Source organism: Cryptomeria japonica, chromosome 1, assembly GCF_030272615.1.
Source record: "Cryptomeria japonica chromosome 1, Sugi_1.0, whole genome shotgun sequence".
Classification (NCBI taxonomy): Eukaryota; Viridiplantae; Streptophyta; class Pinopsida; order Cupressales; family Cupressaceae; genus Cryptomeria; species Cryptomeria japonica.
In genome coordinates, this window is record NC_081405.1 from 552,626,308 (window position 1) to 552,646,496 (window position 20,189).

The 20,189-nt window shown below is 35.3% G+C and overlaps 1 protein-coding gene across 2 annotated transcripts; it reads right to left on the reverse strand.

Annotated features, from left to right (window-relative positions):
- Positions 1–355: 355 nt before the first annotated feature.
- Positions 356–19,966, reverse strand: LOC131044929 (uncharacterized). Of its 2 annotated transcripts, XM_057978408.2 has the most exons (4): positions 19,693–19,966; positions 8,358–8,398; positions 7,816–7,973; positions 356–2,044 (listed from the first exon to the last, which is right to left on the reverse strand). In XM_057978408.2, exon 4 carries the CDS (start codon positions 2,007–2,009, stop codon positions 450–452), a length of 1,560 nt encoding a protein of 519 aa, XP_057834391.2. In that variant the 5' UTR covers positions 2,010–2,044; positions 7,816–7,973; positions 8,358–8,398; positions 19,693–19,966; the 3' UTR covers positions 356–449. The 2 variants fall into 2 exon arrangements, with proteins under 2 accessions (XP_057834391.2, XP_057834390.2); XM_057978407.2 differs by lacking the exon at positions 8,358–8,398 and having other exon boundaries at positions 19,693–19,961.
- Positions 19,967–20,189: the final 223 nt, after the last annotated feature.

The window sequence follows — 20,189 nt, forward strand, 5'->3', positions numbered from 1 at the left end:
AAAATGTCATATGAAAACCATATAATGAATTACCATTATCAATTTTAAACAGAAATCAACATTAATTCAGTCTGAAACAACAACTTCTTTAACAGAAATAGAAACAAAAAAAACTTTTTCAAATTTAAAAAAAAAAATAAACCAATATTAATGCGCAACTATCTAATAACATAAAAGAAACATAAAAAAGCCTTATATTTCTATAACCAATTTTATCTGCTTTTAAGATGCTGTTTGTAAAAATTGGGAACTTTTGAATCCCTTTTACCATGATTAAAATATAAAAGGACAATAAAGAAACATATTGTTTATTTCACAGATTTCCAGAACTTGATACATCTATTACAATCAAGACTAATACAACCAATGCTTTATTGATGGAACAGCAGATAGATTTCATTGGTTCAGAAAAAGCTATGAAGAGTGCCTAAAACAGAATGACAGAAAATCTAAGAGCATGGGCAAAAGCTCAGTGGCATGGATAGACAGTCTCTCACATTGAAAATAAACGGGTAAACTTCAGGCCATATTTTCAACTCCCCGATATCTATATCTATACAAATTATATCGCTGACATAGCCATTGGTTTTCTGAATTACCCAAATATAATCCCCCCCAACACAAATCACTCCAGGAAACAATTTTTTGGGCGATACGATAGCTTCATATATAGGTCTCCACTGACTGTCAAGCTCATCAAGCTTATAAAAAATCAAAAGATGTGTATATGGAGGGAGTTCCATTGGTTCACCTTTACAAATCATTATCGTTCTGCCTTTGTTCATAACAATTCCCAAGGTCTGGTGCACATCTTGTTTCCCCAAAATATAATGAAACCTGATATTGCCATCTCCATTCAGATCATAAGTACCCACATCTGCCCCATTTTTAGAAAACCAGTAGATTTTTTGATTCTGCATTAAAATGAATCTGAAAAATCTAATTGCCATGTGTCCAAACACTCTTTGCTCTAATTGAGCATCTCTTATTTCCCACCTCTGTTCTGCAGATCTATAAATCAAAGCAACAAATTTCCTTCTTCTGCGAAGATAAAGATTTCTAATTATAAGAATTACCTGATATGTTTTTTCCATTGGATCAAACTTGAGCTGCACAGCCACATTATCATGATGTCTTTTCAAGTAAAACGAAATCTTGCTCTTTCTGGTCAGTCTTGCATCTTCAAGATAATGGGACTGCATAGTCAGTGGATTGATCACACAAAGGGTTCCATTTCTCCTACAGCTATAGAGCAAGAGGCCCCCATCTCCAGCTCTGAGAACCCATTGGGAGTTATTGCATCTCCACTCATCATTAAATATCTTCAGATACCTTAGTCTTTTACTGACATCATAAAGAGCAATCCCATCAGAAGACCCATTTGTTTCATCATAAAGATCCATCACCAGCCACATTTGCACATTACTCTGCTCCCAGAGACTGTGAAAGCAAGCAGAGCTAGAAATAATACTTTGCCATGAAGAAGAAACGATTTGAACTTGGAACAGAGTATGAAGGGGAAGTTTGCAAAATATAATGTTCATGATGTCCTCGGGAATATAAGCTGCCCTGCCTTCTACTTTTTTGTCTGAGTCATCCTCTCTACATGAGCTGATTCTAAGTGTGGACCGACTTGATGAACTCTCCCCTTTCTTCTCTGCATCAAGCAGGCTATATATATGCTTGCTTGATCCATCCTCTATACATGAGCCAGTTTTAAGGGTAAGCCAATTGGTATAAATTCCACTTGTTCCAGAATCACCTTTCTTCTCTGCAGCCATTACTTTACCCTTGCCATATATATCTTTGCTTGAGCCTGAGCCATTCTCTCTCCATGACCCAATACCAATTGTCAGCCAGTTGTTATAAGGCTGCTTACTTGTACTTGAAAATCTTTGAATAATATCCCCTTCTTTCTCTTCACTGAGAATGCTATTCCAGCAGATTCTCATCCTCTTGATACCATGGACGAACCTTGAATTCTCTGCCTCTCTCTTGGAAGCCATCATCTGTCTGTCAAGTGTGAGGTGCCTCTAACAAACCCCTGTGATTAAATAGAAATAAAAATTGCGTTATAAGGAACCTTTGAGCTGTTTCCAAAAATTTGGTACTATGGAAATTTAGGACTGACCCAAGCATTTTGGAGCCTTGCATTGTTCTGTGTCAAATTTTCCATAATTTTCAATCAAAATTGACTTTCGGTTAAGAATATTGCTTTGGACAATCTGTAGAGTGCTAATATGGTCACATCCCTTCAGTATCACATGAAAGAGCACTTATTTTCATTCATTTTAGTCTTTCATGGTAAGTTGTTGCTGTATAATTTTAAGAAAGGTATTTTTTATTTTTTTATTGTTAAGATGAAGGTGTTCAAGATTACAAGTGAATTTTAGGGAGAAGAAGTTATATAAAAGTGACAAATCATGTTAGTTAAAATCATGAAATTTCTAAAATTCATATGATTTTTAATCAATATTTTTCTAGATCTAACTGTGTAGATTTATATTACCAACATTTTGTATCAAACTCATAAATTTGACCCCAAACATCCGTGAAGAAAATCTACAAGATTTATATAATTATTTCCTGTAGGGCATTAATATGGTCACATCCCTTCAGTATCACATGACTGAGCAAGTATTTTTCATTTATTTAATAGTTTGGAGTATTTAGTCTCCCATGCAATCATCTGTTTTGGAAAGGCACTTTTTAAATTTCTATCGTTGAGATGAAGGTATTGGAGATTACAAATGGGCTTTATGAGAAAGAGGTTACATGTTAGTTAAAATCATAAAAAAATTAGTCAATATGTTTTTGGATTTGGGTGTGTAGATTTTTATTACCAAGTCTTGTATCAAACTTCTAAATTTCATCCTAAATGCAACAGCAGAAGTCCCTGCCAATTGCAAGAAATAGCAGAGATAAATGAGGCTTTGTATCAAAGAACTGAAATGTTTGATAGTTAAAAATTGTTAATCTACATGGAATTCACCCCTGCTGAATGCATAACATCAAGAGAGGAATTCATCTCAAAAAATTTCTTGAGACTAGTATGTATGTCTATATGCCTACTAATGTATATGAATTTTAGTGCATAGACAAATTTAATTGTTAAAGCTAGAAACATTTCAAATTGAGCTAGATTTACAGCAATTTGCATTTGATTTTTTTCAGTTGATAGTCTTACTGAACTACAAATATGATTTGCAAATAGATTTTCTTAAAAAAAAACATCTAAAGTTGGCACGAGTATTTAATATCAGTTACATGCATTCCTGGTAAACTCTAGAAAATAACCTTTTTTTTCCAAATCTCTATTTCCATCGCAACCATATTCATTCATTGAATTTAGCTTTACAGTTGACAGATGCATGCTTGAGAGCTTCTAAAGCCAACAAGTCCAATTTTTGCATGTCATAATCTTCGCAATCCATGTGAGCATGTCTATGTTTCCGCATATTCATTTATAGATAAAAAGAGAGGATACAAAATACAACCCACAACAAAAAAAATTGGCATTTGCACGAAAATTGTATACCAGTTGTTTTAACAGTTTTACCAGAATTGTTGAATATTAAAAGAATGTGTTGTCAGAGTGTTGGGGATGGGTAATGCAGTTCGCATGGAGTGGTAGCAACTTCAATATTGACACTTATTGGAGGGAAAAATGGAATGGCAGAGAAAGGGGATAGCTGGATGCAAAGAGAGGGGCGGAGTAAATGGGAGGCGGGGAGGAATGTGCTTTTCTACAAAGGATGGGGATAACTGGCTAAACACAAGGATCTAGAGTAATTAGTGGACAATGGTAAATAGTAGTGGGTGGTAGTCATTATGCAAGCATGTATGCAAAATGTAGAAGGATATACCAAGTAGGTGAATTATTTCACAAATGCCACCTGCAAACTAGAAAAATAATACAAATTTCATAACCATCTGAGTCATTGAGTCGATATATTTTAAAACAAATAAAGAAAATCTGTTTAAAACAAAACATTAGGGAATGTATAAAAGAAAAATTTCTTTATTGCTCATTGGTTAGAAGATGGTTTTAGAATTTGTTAATAGAAAAAGCAAAAAAAAAAACCAGCAAAATTAGATTCCACAAATAAGGAGAAATAAAAAATCAACGAAAATTAGATTTGAAAAATTAGAGGAGTTGAAACCATAGAATACACTTTTTATTTCTTTGTTGACAGTTTTCGAGACAAGGATTAATTGTCATAAATTTAGAGGTATCCATGTCAAATATTTTTGATATTTAGAATGAAACTTCAGCTATACAAAACTTATGTTTACAAAAAGTTAAGCATCGAGTCAAGTCTTTTTGGATGAAAGGCAATTAACGACCCACTGACAGAATATAATATAAGATAGCATTTTAAGCTCTGCAATTGTTGCAACAAGGAACTCTTGATTGTTTTTATCTTGTGCATCCAAAAACCTGCAATACACTGGAATACAAAAAGATTAATTCATGTAAGTTCAATGTTGTGATAAAATGGGTAAAATAGGAAATTTAATTTCAAATATTTTCTATAGGCTGGAATACAAGAATGAAACTTGTACGAGATGGACATAGATCTTAGCAAGATTTTTTTTTTATGAACTTCTTACTATTCTAGTGACATGAACTAGGGCCGTAATTTATTTCTATTCTTCTCATAAATAAAATTTCTAAAAGTGAAGCGAGAAATCGTACCATTAGTGAATAAAATGATTTCCAAGCGTGCATGTGCAATCTTAAATGCGTAAGTTCATAGGTATAAGTTGAAAGGGAAACATGGGTTGGAAAGAGGATAAAAGAAATTCCAAAGATATTTTGGATGCAAGTATTCAAAAATAAAAAGGTTTGGATGTTTAGAAGGTTTTTGCTACCATAAAATTCACAAGGAGCCCATCACATGGGTGAAGAAATTCTGTAATCTGTATAAGTTGGAAATATCATCATGTATATAGCCTTGAACCTTACAAAAAATCTAGACTAAGAAATGCACAAAATTCACAATTTAACGATTTTGATCTATGAATATATTAAAAGTAGCAGGCTTATAATTGAAATGCATTATTTTAGAAAATAGAAAGGATGGCAATAAAGAAATGACTAGATATAGCCTTCTATTCAAATCAGAGAATGTGAAATCCTTTAACAGTGGATAAAATCATCAAGCAAATCATTATACATATACATTGATGCCATATACAGTGTTGAATAGGTTATCCACTTTATTCTTAAAAGAATTATATGTTTATGAGATATAATGTTTTCAAGCAAAGCAGAGTGATATGAGACCCAAGTAGATATCTTGAATGCAAGATCAAGAAAGCAAAAACAAAAAGTTATAAATCAAAGCCACTTCATTATGAAGCACATAAAGAAAATAAACGAAATAATTGAGCATAGATGACTTTAGCGAGTCAAAAAGTAGCAAGCTACCCAAAATTGAACAAAAGATTGTTGTGCTCAATGACAGTGGCCTTTGAGGTCGTGAAAAGAAGCAATGGTTTCAAAAAATTTAATTATTACTTATTTGTGTAATTCAAGTGCACAGTTGCAATGTGCCATGGTACAAGCTTATGTGGCCATTTGGCTCTCTATTTCATGAGGATTAAATTTGATAGTTGTAGATTTTTCACCATGCTGCTATGAATAACTTTTGTAACACAAACTCAAATACAAAAGATGTGAATCTGTAAATAGATAAAAAGTAATGTTTCTTAGCATCTATTCAACTGCTTAGAAAAACAAAAAATAGGAAACAACAAAGTATTTTTTATTAAACCCTTAAAGGACATTATCCCACACTATTGAGAACCGCAAAAAGAAAATATTGGCAAAAGATGAGAACTTGACTGCGGCTTCTTCTCCAAATACCAGTAGAATAGCAAAAAATTGCAAGTTTGAGTATTTAATTGAAATTTGAGAATAGTGGCCAATTTTAGTAGGATAACAGTTATTTGTTCATTGTAAGTTGCAGACCACATCAACTGAAATTAAATTATGTTAATTTGTTGGCATGTTAATCATTTATTAAAACATAAGGCAATAATTGTATGACAATGGATACAGTGCTTTAACAATAAGATGTCTATGACTGTAGATTATGACTTGTAATCATATAAATTGTCATAAGCCATGTAAAATTAGGATGTCATAGCTATTTTGGATGGGATTCGGGACATGATTAATCCATCTTGGTCACATAGATGCCAAGCTAATAGGATACAATACAGATAAAATTAATGTATATACACAATAATTATGAATTTCTCTTAATGATACACTAAAGAAATTGAGATCAAGGGTTAGGACAAGAGGCTATTTAATTTTATTTTTTTCTTTGCTAGATCTTTGTAATAAAGTTCTTGATCTCTTGTAAAAACTTTGCTTTGCTAGATCCTGATACACTCTACCTTTTGTAAAATACTATTCAAAATCAGCTTTCAATATCTAAGGAAGCAAGACAATATTTAAAGATCTCTTGAACAAAAAAATTTGTATGAAATAGTTATTAGGTTTCCTTCATCTATAAATTCACTTGAACCTACCAGACACTAGCTCAAACACACATAAAATGCAATATGACATTGGCCCATAGGCATCAAAACCAACGTTTTCACACACAAATGTAAAACCTCAGCAAATCAATTGGCAAGAGAGAATAGGATAATACAGACATAATAATGTAATGTGTGCAGTGGTCTCATTGATGATCTGGGCACATGGCTTTGGTCACAGTCTCAACATTCACAGTTGTTATGGCTGGAGCTGAGCCTCAATCACGATCAGGGCACTTTCATGAATCAGCAAGCACTCAAGTTTGAAACATGTGATTGTAACGTTTGTTGAGATTTAGTAATTGTGAAGCTCAAGGCTTTGATTCCCCAAATACTAATAACAGTTTGATAGTTGTGGAGGAAATAGGAAACTTTTTGACAGGAATAAAAATATCAACAATTGAAGAGGGTGAAGAAATTACCCCAGTAGTTTATTGAATAAATGTATAACCATAGATTTTTTAAAAGGTCAAATATTTGACAGACATGAAATCATAAAATAAACAATTTTTCAAATAAAAATTGAGATTAGGAGATTGACATTCAAATCAAATGTAAAAATACAATGGCAAACAAAAATTTGACATGTACAATTTGAATAACATATCACGCCCCTTCACGAAAACATCAAATTTCAACTGCCTTGCTAACAGACATACAAAAGATTGATGAAACATAAAAGGAAACATAGTATGGAATTTCTTGGAATATGTTAACCAAGCTAAATCAAGAACACTGAAATAGATCGGGTTGCCACCATTCTGAGGCTCATGTAAAATGGTCAGCAAAGGGGTCTGATTTTATAGTATATGTTATAAGCCTTGTAAATGTAGAGTGTTGTTATTAGATATTTGAAATATGATTGTAATATCTTTTCATAATTAATATAGGGAGCTATCCCCATCAAAGATAGTACTTGCTTTATAATAAAAAAAATAAAAAAAATAAAAAAAAAGAACACTGAAATAGAAAATAATTGAAAACACCTTAACCATCCTCTTTAAAATGTCAAAATTTTAAATGTGTGAGATTAATAAATTTAAAAAAGAAATTGAGTAACTGGCCAACATCATATTTGTCTACCAGTTTGCTTTAAAATAAATTAAGAATGCAACCAAAAGACTCCAAAGATGCATGCATATAATGTTTTCCCATGACAAATGACAAAGAAAAACCATAGCTTGCTCTTATTTTGCACGGACAGTGAGTGGTCATGATAGTACACTAAAAAATGTAAATAAAGTTACCAGACTTGCTAACCTGCATATAGCCGCCTGTCCTCCTGTAAAGTCAAAAGGAGCCAGCCATAAAGTTGGCTTTCTTGGCTGAGAATTCGTCTTTCTGAAGAATGGTGGTGGCCTTGTGTGTTTTTCATAGTGGCATTTTGCTACCAAGTCACCTTCATATCTTCATATGCACTGGGAGAAAATAAATCTTTTATCAACCCAAAAGTACCAATTAACACTATGAAACAAGCTATCGATTTTCAGCAAAGAACTTCAATTAAAAAGAATCGAAATTGTATTTAACAATTTTAAATTAAATGCAAAAAGTCAAAACATCAGATTTGGACCAGAGGGTAAAAAGCTTTCCTGGGGTTTATTGCATATAAGAATACCCATTTGATTTTTATTTATTTGGGGGCAACATTTGTTCATTTACATGGGAGGAAAGAGCTTTGTCTCTGATTACAGAGTCTCAGATAGTCAGCAATAGGGTTCAAAATATTTGTCTGCAGAAACAGACCAACTGAACAAAATCAGAACTTAGCTTTACTCATTTATAGTTTTTCTTATGCTTACCTTCAAAAAATAGTTGAGAAGTATCAACGAACAACTGAAGGCTGAAAAAAAATGCAGAATGCTTCAAAACCCTGAACAAATCTTCAAAAACGTAGAAGCACAAATAAGCATAAACAGGCACACACATACTTTAAGAATGCCAATTGTATTATTAATTGCACTTGTACCTACACGTGAACATTAATAATAAGCCTTTTAAGTTTTCTTTGTCATTCGCAGGTGACTTTATTTTATCCAGAAATTTCATTAAAACCCCACGAAAATGTCAAATGGCCAATCAAAAAATCTCAAAAATAACAAAAAAAAATGTTTCAAAAATCTAATACTATCGTATTCATGTGATTCTATTTTTCAATTAGTTGAACCAATCAACATGCAGAATTAAAATTTTTGAATAGAAAATCTATATTTATATATATTTTGATAGTTATATAGCTGCAGGGGGGCAGCACCCATTATATTAATATTATGAAAAATTTACATAAGTGTATCTTCTGAAATCTGTAGAACAGAAGCATGGTTCGACTCCAACTACTAACTACCTGCAGAGCCCTAAGATTACAAAATGGGTTCAAAGATATACAGTATTACGGCAGCGTTCAACACAAAAACTGCCTCTTGAACCCATATACACAAAAAACCAACAGAGAAAATACTAATAAACCTGCCTAAAGACCACATAAATGACTACTTAGATATTATGGAAACAAAAACCAGACCGGCTATTAAAAGGACCAAGTCAGCCTGGTCCAGCTTCCAAATTGTCTGGCTCGGATTCCTCCTGGCCATCGTCCGACCCTGAATTGTCCTCCTGCTCCTTCATTCTTTGAGCCAAGACAGCCCTCAACACCACAGGGCACTCCATTCCGCAGTCCGCATGCGCTACCGAGTCTGCCATTTCTTCCGGATGATGGTAGTCCTCCATGCTCCATTCTTCACCATGGCCAAGGCCCCACTCATTTTCTGAGACTTCCTCTCCATCCTCCATAATACCAATATCTCGTCACCCACTCAAGCCTTCAGCCTCAATGAAGGTTTTCTTCCAAGCTTTGTCGAAGCCTGACAGAATTCCCATGACCCGCAATAGAAAGGAAATATTGCGATCCTTTACACCCCACTTTGCCACCAGCTTCTGTTGTTCTAGGGTTTGGACCACCACATACCTTTTTACTTCCACACCTCTGCCCACAGACATATAATAGTTCTGCGGGAGGGGGGTGCGAAGATTGTCATCCACATTGTCTAAAACAGCATCAATCTCCCCCAAAAAACAGTGCTTGAAAACCATTTGGGAAATTTTCTTTACTCTCAGTTTACTTAATCCCATGTATCGGTGATATCCGAATTCACCCTATATCAGTGATATGCATTGAGAAATTCCTCACCCAGCTCCTTCTTGACGACATGCAGGATGAGCGTGTGCTTAGAAGCCATAACCGATAGCAGCCTTTGTCTGAGATTTCTCCCAAAAAGGCCATTTGTCGTTTTGTGGCTTCCAACATTATTGGCGTGTCCATAACTGCAAACAAAGGCCTCACACTCACTCCACCTCAACAACTCTAGATTCAGGCACCGGTTATGTGAAAATTGAGTCTTTCCAGGTCTATATATAACCGTAATCTTATAACTTAGCATTATTGTTGTATCCTTTCAAGTTATCCAACATATCTCATGGCTTTATTACACCTTCATCCCACACGATTTCCAGCTTTCTCGAGGCATTTTCCCATCGTTAGCATGATGTGTTATCTCACATCAAGTGTCCTTCCTTATCAAACAAGTCACTCAAAGCCTAGGCATACATTATAATCATCGTATATGTCCATCTGGCAGAATACGAAATAATACGGGAAACAATATTTCCCAAAAGGCCATAAATAAATCAGCCTCCCACAACTCAGCTGACGAGGTTCTTAAATGTTTCCGCCAATGCTCATTATTGATGATGTCTTGATATTGCCGCTGCTTTCGCCAGCTTGTCTGCCTGTTCATTTCCTTCCCTGAATACATGGCTAACTTTGAACTCCTCCAAGCTGTCCAGCATGGATTTGATCAGGCGCAGCATCTGATTGAGGATCCAGCTAGGAGTGTTATTTTTCCTAATTGCATTAACCACATTTAGTGAGTCTCCTTCCAAATGAATTTTTCGTGCCCCAAGTTCGATTCCAGCTTGGAGTCCTCGAAAGGCAACACGAAATTCTGCCACGTTATTTGTAGCCAGCCCAATATCCTCTGACACCTCTACCAAGGAAGAGCAATTCTCATCTCTGATTATACATCCAATGCCACTAGGACTAGGATTGCCCAACGAAGCTCCATCAAAATTCACCTTTACCCAACCATTATCAGGGGCACACCACTGAGTTGAAGTTCTAGGATTTGCAATCAAAATTTTGCTACCACCTCCAAACAGTGAAGGGATTGAGAGACCGCTGAAGGTAAGTTTAATTTTATTGTCCCAACTGGTGCATACATTCTTCTTGAGAGTTTTCGATTTAACAGCCTCATTAACTAGTTCCACCAAATGAATTTCTACTTTTCGCCACAAACTTTCTGAATCCATATCTTTATCTTGAAAAATTCTATGATTGCGTTCTTTCCACACTTCCCAAATTAGAAGAGAGGGAAGAATCTGCCATAGGTCTCCAAACACAGACTTTGGAGATTTCCCAAGCTACATTTGAACCAATCGTCAATTCCTAACGGCACAGGGCAAACAAATTTTAGCTTACTCATTAATACCACCAACATTTACTGGAGAATTCACAGTTTAGGAGCAGGTGATCCCCACAAATTCTAAGTCATTTCCATAGAGGACCCATCTGCTGGGGCCCTGAATACCAACTTTCATTAATCTGTCTCCCGTGAGAATTTTCTTTTGCAATGTCATCTAGGCAAAACCCCTAGCCTTCGGCAGGTAGTGTTTATTCCATAAGAGTTAAGACGGCCAATTTTGCTTTTCTAAAGCCACTTCCTTGACTTTATAACCCAGGGCTACTTTGTATTTTCCATCTTTGGAGCAACACCACCTGATAACATCATCATTTACAGAAGGGATGATCATGCGGACCCAGGGCTACTTTGTATTTTCCATCTTTGGAGCCACACCACCTGATAACATCATCATTTACAAAAGGGATGATCATGCGGTCCTTTAGGATGCTGTTCAGTGCATCTTTCTAATGTTGGTCGACATTCAGATTGTCCAAAGAATGCCACACACACCGAGTCATTCCATCATGATGGATTATCTCACCATAATCCCTAACTTTACTCCCCCACAGCCCAGTATTGAGTTCCTTGATTTCGTCCAGGTTGCAGTTCATCCCAAGGATATCCCCACCCCCCCAAGAATCATACCAAAAGGAGGCATCTTGCCCATTGCCAATCTCCCAAGAAACATGATTAATAATGATGTCCCTGCAAACCACCAAATAATTCCAAATTGCTGAGCCTTTTGGGGGATTTAGTGTTGTGAGAATCCTCTTAGGTTCTGTTGAATCTAAATACGTATTTCTCATAATTCTTATCCATTTCTGATTACCATCAGTGCAAAGTGCCCAAACTAGTTTGGACCCCATGGCTAGATTCATGATTGACAGTTGCATCATTCTAGCACCCCCAACATTTTTTGGTTCACAAACCTTACTCCAAGCTACTAAAGGAATTTTGTGATGCTCACCAACTCCATTCCATAGGAAATTTCACATGATCTGGATCAATTCCCCTTCCACAACCACTGGTATTTTGAGACATGCCATAGAATATATTGGAAGAGCCAATAAAACAGATTTGATCAAAGTGAGCCTCCCAACAGATGGTGGCCACTTGCCTTTCCAGCTTTCTAGCTTGTTTTTGCATCTATCAATCAATTTCTCCCAAAAATTGACCTTGTTGATTTCTATTAACAAAGGGGTGCCCAAAAACCTTCCAAGAAAATTGGCCACTCTCAAATTAAGGATTCTAGATAGTACTCTTTGTAACCTAGGTTGAGTGTTGAAAAAAAATACTTCTAATTTGTGCCAATTAATACTCTGGCCTGATGCCATACAGTATTCTTCAAGACATGTCTTGATGGCTCTAGCCTCAATCCTGCTTGATTCTCCAAAAAGTATAGTGTCATCAGCAAACTGAAGGTGCGTGGTATGTTCCACTCCCATTGCCATAGTAACCCCACGCCTTGAGCCTTCCTAATGAAGTTTACCAATGGTTCTACCAAGAGCTTCCGCCATTATGATGAAGAGAAAGGGAGAGATTGGATCTCCTTGTCGAATACCTCTTGTAGAAGAGAAGAAACCATGAGCTGCCCCATTTATCAATACTGAGAATTTTGGTGTTCCCAAACAACTCTTGACCCAACTGATCCAATTTCTCCCAAAGCCAAATTTCTCCAAAACATCTAGAAGGAATTGCCTATCCACCAAGTCATATGCTTTTAACATATCCAATTTTAGAATCATACAAGGGTCTCTAGACTTCCTTGCAGAGTGCAGAGTTTCATGTTGTGATGATGCCTTCCACAATAGATCTACCTAGAGCAAATCCACTCTGCTCATCCGAGATAAGCTTGTTAAGGACCAATTTTAATCTATTTGCAATGATCTTTGTAACTATTTTGTAAATAGTGTTGCAAAGGGCTATAGGTCTGAAGTCTCCCATCTCCTATGGGCAACTCTTCTTTGGGATTAAAAGCCAAGAAGGTGTGATTTATAGCCCCCAGCATGGTCCTATTTCTCCTAGATTCTTCCACAGCCAATGCCACATCTCTACCAACAATATCCCAATAAGATTGAAAAAAGACAGCAGGAAAACCATCCGGTACAAGGGCCTTGTTCGGGTGAGTTGGAAAGTTGCTTTCTTGACCTCTTCCAATTCAATTTTCTTGTATAACTCCTTGTTCTGCTCTTCCGTTATTACAGTAGGGATGGAGTCCAAGATTTTATCTCTAATTTGTCTATCCACTTGACTGTCTCTATTTAAGATTGATTCAAAGAAGTTGACTGCCTCTCTATTGACCTCTTTTGTGCTTTGAGCCATCCCACCATCCATTTTTCTAATTTCAGATATTCTTTTCCTATTTATATTAGCAATTGCAGATCTGTAGAAAAATTTGGTATTTCTATTCCCCTCCCTTAGCCATATTTATGTTGATTTCTACCTCCAGTGGATCTCTTCCCTTTTTAGGATCTCGCCGAGCTCTTCCTTCAGTGACTTTTCTTTATGAAAATCAGTACTATCCATCCCACTACTAGCTACTCTTTCGTTTATTGCCTCGAGTTCTGCTTCCACTCTGTTTTTTTCAGCATAGATATTTTTCAACTGCTCTTTATTCCACTCTTTGAGCTTTGTTTTGATGTATTTCAGTTTCTTGTTTAATTTGAATAAGTGTGAGTTGTTCCCCAGATTGATTTCATTCCACCATTTGAAAACTAAATCTGAAAGATTGGAATCTCTGATCCACATTTTTTCAAACTTGAAGGGGATGCCTGACCCAGATTGATCCGAGGTTACTAGCAATTGAACTGGAAAGTGATTTGACTATGATAGTGGAAGAATGGATGCTTCTTGAATCGGACCCTGTTGATTCCAATCACCAAACATCAAAAAGTTTGTCTAATCTGTCTGCAATATTTGTGAAGCCCTCCCTCCTATTCGTCCATGTGTAAAGACCGTTCTTAGGGATGATATCCATGAGCTGGTTCCCATCCACAAAGCTCTGGAAATCTCTTTGTACAATAGTGGTCTTTTGTGAACCACCCGCCTTCTCTTGAGCATACAGAGTGGTGTTAAAATCTCCTGCAATGATGCCCTTCATATTCTTGCTTAACTCCAACCTGTTTGAGATATGCTGCCACAACTCCCTTTTCTCTGAAGTAGTCGTCAGTCCATACACATTAATGACAAAAAAGCTTTCATTATTACTCAAAAGTGTCATTTGAACATGTTGCCAACTCCTTCCCTCTCCCAAAATCTCTCCTTTGATACTTAAAGGATTCCATATGATGTCGATACCTCCGGATGCACCAATAGCTTCCACAAAATGCCCTGACCACTGCCTCCAGACCTTCATCTTTTTTTCAATTTCTTCCCTACTCCATTTTGTTTCTTGCAAAAGCCATATATCCCATTTTGTCTCATTTATTTGACGGTTAATCAAGCGCCATTTGTTAGGGGTATTTAAGCCCCTGACATTCCAGGTTGTGATCCTCATTGCCCCCGGGAAGGGATATGCCCTTCCCTGTTGTGATTTTTGTTTGACCAACAGCCATGGCTGCCATTGCCAATTTGGCTTTATTTGATTTATGCCCTCTCCTCCCCTTGGGTTTGATGTTTGGTCTACTGATCTTAGAGATAGTAGTTTCAAATCCCTTTATGCTGTAATCTCCTAATTCTTCGCCATCGCTTTCCAAATCTTCTTCCCACTCTGATTCCCCTTCCTCTACTGATCTTAGAGAGTATTGTCAGCATCTTTTGTTCCTTACTCAACATTATGAATCTCTTCCCAATCTTCCATGGGCTGTTTGCTTATATTGTCCTATCCTATTTCCTGTGCTGAGAGGACCGCTATCCTTCCCTCATCTTTATTTAAGGTGACTCCGTAATCCTCCTCATTCTTTACCTCAGAGCACACTATCTACAATGATGGTAGATCTTTGATCTGAAGTACAATTTCAGATTGCAGAGATTTAGCTTCCATTAGTAGAGCTTGCAGGTTTGTTTCACTATCATCACCTCCCACTCCGAGGCATCCCAAATCTACAGAGAAAATTGCATTTCCCTCTGAGCTTGACTCAGTATTTTCTTTTATGACTGTGGATGAAGCTCCCTTTAATTCATCTAGAGTTAACACCATCTGCGAATCACACCTGCTCATTTCATCCTTCAGTATCACGGATTCCACAGATTCAACTACTGGATCATTATAATGGCTATCCCAACATGTGTTTCCTTTCTCTGTCCCGAGGGTCATAGGCTTGGTTTGAGTGCATTGGTATGCCTTCAAGACTGTTGCTACCAGCTCACACTCTAATCCCATGTGTTCTTTAGAGAAACATTTGGGACACAAGAACATTTGATCTTCTCTCTCAATTTTATGTGTCCATACTTCCCCAACTCCATGAATTTTAACACTGGTTGGCATGGTTGCAATCTGATTTACATTGACACATTCTTGCAAAGCTTCCCCAAATTCTATCCTCCAAGATGTCATTGACAGAAATGAAAGTTCCAAAGCTTTTTCTTATTTCCTTGAGCATCTCTACATTCCAATATTTTGTTGAGATATTGTACAGCCTTACCCAAGTCAAGCTCCCCTCTAAGGTGTGAGTCCTGGGATTGAAATCAGGACACCACTTAATCAGATGGACACCAATTCCATCCAACATATAGGGGCCACTGTTGAAAGCTTTCCATTGATCAGCTTCTTTTGGGAACTCTATCAGATAGTAGTTGTTTGGAAGAGTGTTTACCCGAATACCCATGCCCCATTGACTTCTACACCAATCTGCAAAAATTTTAAATTTTTGCTCCTTCGCACAGCTTCAGACCTCACCATTTTAATTCATTAATTTTTTTAATCTATTGCTTATCTTGATTACAATTATTAAAGATTACAAAGATAACGATTAGAAATTATTATATTTTTTATACATAAAATTTTCTTATATTAATATTATATTTTTATATGATAATTAATAAAATTTAGTTAGTTTTAATATTAGGTTCTTTTAAAATGGTAAATAATTATTTTAATTAAATTATAAAATTTAGTTAGTTATTAATAATAGGTTATATTAAAATGGTAAATAATTTTTATATTAATTTAATTTAAAATTATTGTATTAATAATCAAAACAATTATTGGGGATGACCCCACAAAGCAACGATTAGTTGTGAGCCTCCTGCATGAGAGGTCTTGAGTTCGAGTCTACTCGACTAATTCTTAGCTCCAAGTAAAAACTAAAAAATACCGCTTCGACTATGACTTATCAAAAAAAAAAAATCAAAACAATTATTTTAATAAAATATTAAAAATAAAAAGGCTAAAATTTTGTTACAAATAACACCAAACTTAAAAAATTCCCTCTCTCTCTATTTATATAATTAATAATAATTTGATCTATAAAAAAAATATTATTCATCTATATATTCAAAGTATATATATACCTCTCTCTCCCTTTCTCTTCTCATATATCTATATCAGTCTCTCTTTTTGCTCCTCTCAATTTCTATTTCTCTTTCTCTTTCTCTTCATTTTTATCCCTCCCTCTCTCTATCTTCCCCTATTTCTATCTCCCTCTTTCCATCTCTATTTGTTTATATCTACTTCTCTATATTTCCCTCTCCTTCTCCCTATATCTTCTTACATCTCTATCAGTCTATCTCACAATCAGATATTATCTCTCTTTATCGCGCCCTCCCTCTTGCTCTATATCTCTCTATCCCTCTCTATGTCCCTTTCTCTGTCCTCATCTCTCCCTCTAACTCTCTCTATCTCTCTCTTTATTTTCTCCCTCTTCCTCTTTCCCTTACTCTAAACTAACCACACTATTGGCTGGAACTTGTACTAGCTTTTTAACATCAACATTAGAAGGTGCAATTTTAGTACCAACGTGGCAAACATGATCCTTGAAACCAAGCAATATTTTGCAACATTGAAAGCTCCTGTAGTAAGAAAATACTTTATATTTTAGGAATGGTAAGGAATATTATTGTTTCTATGACCAAAAACGGAAGGCATAAGAGCTTATCAATTTCACCCTTTTTGTTTTATTTTTGTGAGTTCCTATCCAGCTCAGTCTTCCAAAAAATTCTGAACTAGTAAATTGTTTGGTTAACCAATTTTCTCTACAGGGTGTTGCTAGGTTAGCAACAATGGTAGGCAAATTGTAGCTATTGGAAAGTCAGAGGCAACTAGCTATGAAAGGTATCAGTAACCTATCATGATTGTTGTGTGTACTGGGGTGGATGAAACATCATAAATTCAAAAAAAAACTTTTCTTTTTTTTTTTGGCATATTCTGCAATCATGTATCAACCCATAATTGACACTTTTATGGTTTTCCTTGAACAAAAATAACTTTTAAACAAATAACTCACCTACTTTTATACATTTCAGAACAATTTACTAACCCCTTGAAATCTTATCCCAAAATTTAGCACATAATGGTTGCAGAAGAAACCAATATCAATAAAAATAAAAAAATTGTTTTTAGAAAATTCTTCATTTATAACCAGAACTAGACAACAACATCAAGGTAAAGATTGGAATATAATGTATCAGTGATGTTATAGATGAAGCACTGAACCATTGGAACAGAAAAATGAGAAAAAAATGGCAACCAAAACAAGATAGAATAACAAATTCCTCACTTGATCCTCTTTGACAAAGCAGTCGAGACAGTAAAAACATAGAACAATATAATCTACAAGTCCAATCCGTGTGCCCAAAGGTTCACCTTTGCATTTCTTCCTGCTAATAGTGACACTGGTGTTTTCATCCAATCTGTCAACCCAAAAACTGATAAAGAGTGTTCCTACTAGGCTCGCTAGCCATTTGTTCAAACCCATTATCCTTATACATTATGGAAGAGTACTTGAAAGGAACCCAGCTGGCCTTTTTCTTTAGAAACTAGGTTATGGGCACATGATCCATAGTGAGGTTAGAAAGGATTTCGGGGAAATAAAGCATAAAACAACTCCGAAAAGCCCTCCTCAGATTAAGAATCTGTCTAGCTAGGCTTCTCTAAAAGAAGAGCCAACATTCTTGCTAGATCTTAGTATTTTCAACAAAATATAAACACCAATTGAGTGGCTCACAAAAATCTGTTTAAATAATCTATTTTGTGAATAGAATTCTAATCTATACCAGATCATAGGTTAAATTGTTTAAGAAGATTTCCAAGAAAGAATTTAATTGCAAATGGCAGGCCCATTTAGGGCTTTAATTGATTTTTGTCAAGGTTTACTTTGTTCCAGCTATGCTGGTAAGCATGCATGCCAAACATAATGCTTGCATTAGAACAAGAGATTTGAAACAGTTTCGATGCATTAACATCAAAAGTGTCTTTACAGAGCAGTGAAGATATATTGAGTAGTATAGGAACACATTGTAGTGGCTAGATTACCAAGCAATAGTCTTGAAGTCACATTACTATGGCATGGTTTACCCAGACAAATTCCACATATTCTCATAACGAAAGACTCCACTTTGCCTTAGTCGTTCTCCCAATTGCTTTCTTCAAATCTACCTTGGAGACATTATTATTGGTTTTACTTAACTAATGCTTTGTGTTCTTGTTATGGATGATAAGCATGTTTGGGTTGTAAATACTGTCTATTCAATGTTACATTGTAGGTAAAATTAGTTATGCTTATACTTTGGTGTAGTCCCATTGAACTAATGACTTTCTCTGCGTCATGCTCTATATGATATTCTGTTATGACTTGGATTTCTTTGAAGTTCCTAACAATCTTCTCATAGAAATTTCTCTCTATCTCTCTCTCTTGGAGGACTCTCATAGTTGAAGATACAAACTAGTGTTCTAATTACATCCTTCTATTCCCTCAGAGTCTCAATGGTTCTTTATCCATCATTTATGTTGGTAGTTTTGTCTTCAATCCACTTTATGTAATATTGGGTTTCTGCGCTAGTTGCAGAACAGAAATGAACATGTTATTGAGTTCTTCAAGACTGTTACATCGACCAATGGCTAGTGGTAAACAACACCCAATGGCCCAACATTGGGAACTAACTCCAAGAGATTCATTAGTTTTCCTTTGGTATTTATGAAAGGGACAACACATCTAGGGTAAAGGGAATCACAACTGAGATTAACGGAAAACAAAATTCTCTTTGAATCTTATATTATAATGATTTCAGATACCCAACAAAAGTTTGAACCATTAGGGCAACTAGTTTGATAGCAGTGTCAGTCACAGTATGTTAACACCTTCGATCTTGTTGATCTAAATTCAATGCTTAATATTCACCCTAAAATTTAAATAATTGCATAGTTTTTTCAACACAAACAAGATTGAATATGTATTTTTGTTTTGGGTTCCAAACAAAAATCGGAACCATTAGGGCAAAATATTTTGATAATAGTGTCCGTCACAGTGCGCTAACTTCTTCGGTCCAGTCAATCTAGATTTAGTGCTTAATATCCATCCTAAATCATTCGATGTGTTTTTCAACAAAATCGTTACAACCAACCATGCCCATATTTGTGATGCAGATCTAATATATACGTTATGAATAAAATGGAAAGTTGCCTATAGTGAAACTGAATATGTAAATGATGAATGGAGTAGAAAAGAAAAAAAATTGTATATACCTGTTACTTGCATATTGGTAGAAAACAAGGAGACCGAGTTCTGTATCACAGAGCACTGAGAGCTCTTTACCCTTCTTCAATAACCCATTTTTTCTCTTACAAAATGTAACATGCCTGTTGGAACCATAGTCCAAAATCATTGCCAGGTGCCATGCTGTGAACGTCATACAAGCAAAATGTAGAAGAACTAACAGGTGATTTATAATTTGTTTATTTAAACTTAAGAAAAAATAATAAATTATATGACAATTATTTAAATTTACAACTTTCAGAACTTCGCAAAACCAAGAAAGCTATTATATTAAAATACATAAATCTATTTAAACAAAAAAATGTATAAATTTCTTTAAACTTATAAGATACTAATCAAATTGTGTAATAATTAATTTAATTTAAAATTTCAAGCAATTAACTTCAAACATTCAGCCAGAAGATAACTAAACTTTTTATACTTGTTACATAAAACAACAAACATAATGACAGATGTAGAAATATTT

Coding starts and splice junctions, on each gene's coding strand:
- LOC131044929 (XM_057978408.2), bottom strand. CDS start 2,009: ATGATGGCTTCCAAGAGAGAGGCAGAGAATTCAAGGTTCGTCCATGGT.